Here is a 4743-nt window from a genome sequence, read left to right on the forward strand (position 1 = left end):
GGGCTGTCGTGATTACAGACCCCGAGGGAGGACAGGGCAGCGTCGAGTCCTGGTAATCAGAATAATCACACACCCACACCATCCCCGTCACCGGTCGGCGATGCACCCGTTGGCAGGGCTCTTATGGAGGCTGCGCTTCAGCAAGCCACTTCCGGATCTCAGCCACCTCTGGTGGTGACACCGCCTGGTTACTGGGTCGACGGTACCGATCATCGACACGCCCTGGACTCGGCTGGCAGGGCGTTACTTCCGGCCCAGCCTGCATGGCAACCGAGGATAGACCAAGACGACACGGCCAAGTGTTACAGGCGATTTTTCGTCGGCAGGGTAACGTATATATATATATATATTACTTCTATAATTTTAAACCGGTTATTTATTTCCGGTTCGTTATTTCCTTTTCGTCAATTTCGTTCGTGGTCGAAGAGAAGAAGAGGGAACGAAAAAGACGAGAAATTATCTACATATACACGGGACGAATTCGTATACGTATAGGTTTCAGCAACGGGGAAAGATACAATGGGATTAAGTTTGCTAAAACTTTGTCAAAAGGTTTCTCGTTTGAAGTATGGGAGGGAGGGGAGAGGAGGAAAAAAATGTATCGCGTTTTTTCTCCGCGAGTAAGTAGTAATAGTTAATTCGACGATGCATCGATCGATGGCAAGGTCAGTTGCTTGGACGTCTCATTATGTCTGCATTACCGAAATACTACCCGTTCAATCCACTTACGGTAAATTGTAATCTCCAATAAATATTACGTAAACATTGTCCGCGCTCGCCTCGTATTTTTCCGTGAAAAATTTCTCGCGTCACGTAACCTACGAAAGGATTCGTAATTGTACCGTTTCGCGTTGTGTACATTGTTGTTACGCTTTTCTAGTAAAAAAAATTAAAGCGAATTCTCTTACAAAGTGAATTCGTACCTTTCAATTACGGAGAGTTAGTTCTCTTTCTCTCTCCATTCTGATTTTACAAAATTGTAATAACTTCGAAAATTGTTCGTTAATTAAACAACGCGACACGAGAATAATGCAAAGTTCAGACTTCCGTAAACCGTGTTTCGCATATAAATTCAGTATATCGGTTATCGATCGGTTGGTTGTGGTAAAGTGTTTGGTCGTGTGTATCGAAGACATACCGATTTTCTTCAAGATTCGTATCGCGAATAAAATTATTTAAAACGTTATCCAACGTAATTTTATTATAAACAATTTTGTAAATATCGAAAATATATATATATATGATAAAAAATATATGTAATTTGCGATTACACAGTAAAGAACGATTAACGCGATAGTAAATTATTACTTAGTATAGTAACTGTTAAAACTGTAAATCCGTGGTAATTGACCGATGTTGAAGGAAAGAATTATAAGATTATAGTCCGCCTTGAGCCGATTAGTCTCTCGAAGAAACAACACGCGTGCAGTTTGAAATAGTAAACGCATGATGATTGTGAACACCACTGTCCGTATCCTTTGGTTAATTACCTCATTGCGACCGAGTTGCAATTTATGAATAAAGATGCTCTTTCTACGTGAACATTGTTCGTGAAACAATGTAGTTTGATTAAAGGAACGAGCTTTAATCTTTAGTAAAAAATGCATATCCAACGGGAAAAATCGAGGCGATAAAATCGTTTATTATTAAGTCTGAAACGGATTTTGATAATTTCCTTCGCGCACGATACGTCGAAATATGTTAAATAAATATGTATCAAGACGTATTCTCGAGACGCGATCCGATTAAAAAATTGTAAAATCTGAAATTTGAAATTCAATGAGTCACGCGCTAATACCATTCGAGATGACATTACGCGATGACATTTTTATCGAAAACAATCGATAAATATACAGTGTCTTTGAAAATGTTTTATCGAAATTATTTCTTTTGTTCCGTTGAATTCTTTTCACAGTTCGTTTAATCGAATTTTTATGCAGTAATTAAGAGATAATTAAGCGAGTTAAAGTTATTTTTTTTAAATAATAATTACGCCAAGATGGTGTCAGAACGTATTATTCATTTATTGAAATGAAATCTATTTATACTTGACAAAAATACAGATGTTAAAGATAAAGCGGAGAAAATAATAACGGTGATCGTTAGGATCCGAGTTATTATTACAAAACTCAAATTTATCTTTATTGGCTGAAGCACACCGTTAATGGGCAAGATACGCATGCGTACTAGAAACCATGATGGCTTTTCGAAGGAATACACAAGAGATGATCGTGGAATAAATTTGCTTTTCTAGACCAAGATAAAAGATCGCGCTATTTAATCGCGTGTTACAATCGTATCCAACGACCCAAGCAGAAATAACCGCATTGGTTACTTGGTAATCAGGCTGTGCGCATTGCATATATACGTTTCGCATATATCGGTGTACGCACGTAGAAGTGACCAAGGTGGATGGAGAAGGAAGACGAGGTGCGGGTCAGAGAGAAAAGGAATGGAGGGGAGGCGCAGGAAAAGGAAAGGAGCACTGTTCGGGCGTGGGAGTGGGAACGTTCTCATAGCTACGAGCAATGCTTATAAGAAGAAACTTCTCCTCCTCTCCTCTTCGACATCCCCGATTTTCATTCTTGCTAGCTTTTAAGATGCCTCCGCTTTTCTTCCATTTGCTCTCGCCATTCCCTCTTCTCTTTCGTTTCTCTTTCTTGGATTATTTAAGGTCGAGATTTAACCGAGATATAACATAGATTTTAATTCCACGCTCAGACTTTGTTTTTAAACATTTTTCAATCGCGCGTTCGTTTTTCATTCCTCTTTGAACGGTTTTCGTTGAAATACGGAGAAAATATCAAAAGGATAAAATATCAAAAGGAATGTGTACATATTCTCTTTCTCTTCGCGTATCAAATGGACCTCCGTGCAACGATCGTCTCTGAGAATATCGGAAATCGCGAATAAACGTTTAACAAGATATAACGAGGTACTAATAAATTGTAATTACCCTTCGGAATATTGAGAATTAATTTTTATGAAGATTTATCCTCCGAGTTACGAAGAAACACGTTTATTTCGATGATAAAGTAAAATGTGCGTTACCAATGGATACATCGAATTTTTTTATCTTAATTGCGATACTTGTTTGCTAAGTTTTATGAATCGAATGTGTTCGTTTTTATTTCTCTTTTTTTTTTTTTTCTCCCCTCCTCGAGTTTTATCGTTATTATCTAAGGATTTTACTCTTTACACATATGTTACCGTATCTCGTTTCGGAAAAACAATCTGTCTTTTAGTTTTTATTTCATTACTTTGTAATTTGTTTTCATTCATATCTCTATAATCTCTATGGCACAAGTAAAGTTTTATGAGATTTCTATGCAATTTAAATTTCTTGAATATTCTTTCCTACAAGCACAATTACAGTTACAAATTGCTTGAGTGGATATAAATGCAATTTTATTCCTGTTAGGCCGTTAACTGGGAAAGACGAGTTTATCCGTTTAACGGATTGCCGACGCTTTAAACATGTTCATTTATTTCCTCCATTTTCTCTTTTTTAATTTATCGTTACGTGCGTAAAGATGGACAGTGTTTTCTTTTTTTTAAAACAAAGTTAGTATATTTATAAATTTTACAAATAATTATAATTATAAAGAGAAAAAGTTTCGTGACTATTAACAAAATTTTATGTAGCTACGAAGAAGAAGAAATTCACGAAAAAAAAAAAATACGAAGCGCTTTCAAGAATTACTTTAAAAACTTTCTTTTCAATTAACCAAGATTATTTTTTGTCTGTTTACCAATTTAACTAGCACGATATGCGTATCATCCGGTTTAATTACATTTAATTAAAAATTGTTTCCCAATTAAATACGTTGCTTCGAATCCAATTTTTTTGACTAAAATCTTTCCATTGATATTTTTCCATTAAATTTCCACTTTCAACCATGTTAATTACACGATGTACGTATATATATATATGTAATAAACAAGTTGATAAAAAAAAAAAAAAAATAAAAGGCGGATGTCAAGAGAATTCGATCGAATATTAAATTAAATCGTGCGAAAAAGAAAAATGCGCATCGATTATTATCATGGTCGTAGATAACGTTATCGGTAATTCTACGCTTATGAATAAAATATCGTTTTTCACGAGTGTTTAATTATAGTTAAATATAACTCGACCTTTCCGAAGTTAGTGCATTTTAATTGTTACTCTCTTGATGATGTCTCTGCAATAAGCAGTTTACGATTATTTTCATCATTCGTATATTACAAACAACTCGCACGGTAAACAAAATTCATAGATAATTACGCGTTTTATATCATCGTTACGTGTATTTTTTTTTTTTTCTTTTTAATATATATTTTTTTGTAACTGAAACTTGACTGACCTCGCGATTGATTACACACGATACGCAATTTCTTTCCTCGCTCCGAATTATCTTATTCTAAAATATAACTAAAAAGCTTAGAATATTTCTCCTCAAAAGAAAGAATATTTTATTCTCTTCTCGTATATAAAGTTTCGTTGAAAATTTTCATTTTCAAATTATCAAAATATTGTTCGAATTTCTCTTTCAACCACTTATTATTATCATTATCATCATTCATTTTTATCCTCATTCGCACCCGGTTCATTCGAAACACGTACACGCTTTTCGCGGAAGCTCTCTCGCAGGAAAAAGGGAAAAAGGAGACGGCGACGACGAATCGATCGCGACTCGTTCGACCTTTCGCGCGCACCCTTTCGAAAATGTTGCGCCTTTCACCACTCGAGGGGCTCGAGGG

The 4743-nt window shown here is 35.6% G+C and overlaps 1 protein-coding gene across 1 annotated transcript in view; it reads left to right on the forward strand.

The window, feature by feature from the left end:
- Positions 1-4743, forward strand: part of LOC102671118 (rap1 GTPase-activating protein 1-like) — a 110255-nt gene that overhangs the window by 101422 nt on the left and 4090 nt on the right. The window contains exon 5 of the mRNA XM_031509137.1: positions 19-483. Within this exon, the coding sequence (XP_031364997.1) occupies positions 19-483 (465 nt within the window). The remainder of the gene's footprint in view (positions 1-18; positions 484-4743) is intronic.

The sequence above is a fragment of the Apis dorsata genome, unplaced genomic scaffold (assembly GCF_000469605.1).
Source record: "Apis dorsata unplaced genomic scaffold, Apis dorsata 1.3 scaffold_129, whole genome shotgun sequence".
Lineage (NCBI taxonomy): Eukaryota > Metazoa > Arthropoda > Insecta > Hymenoptera > Apidae > Apis > Apis dorsata.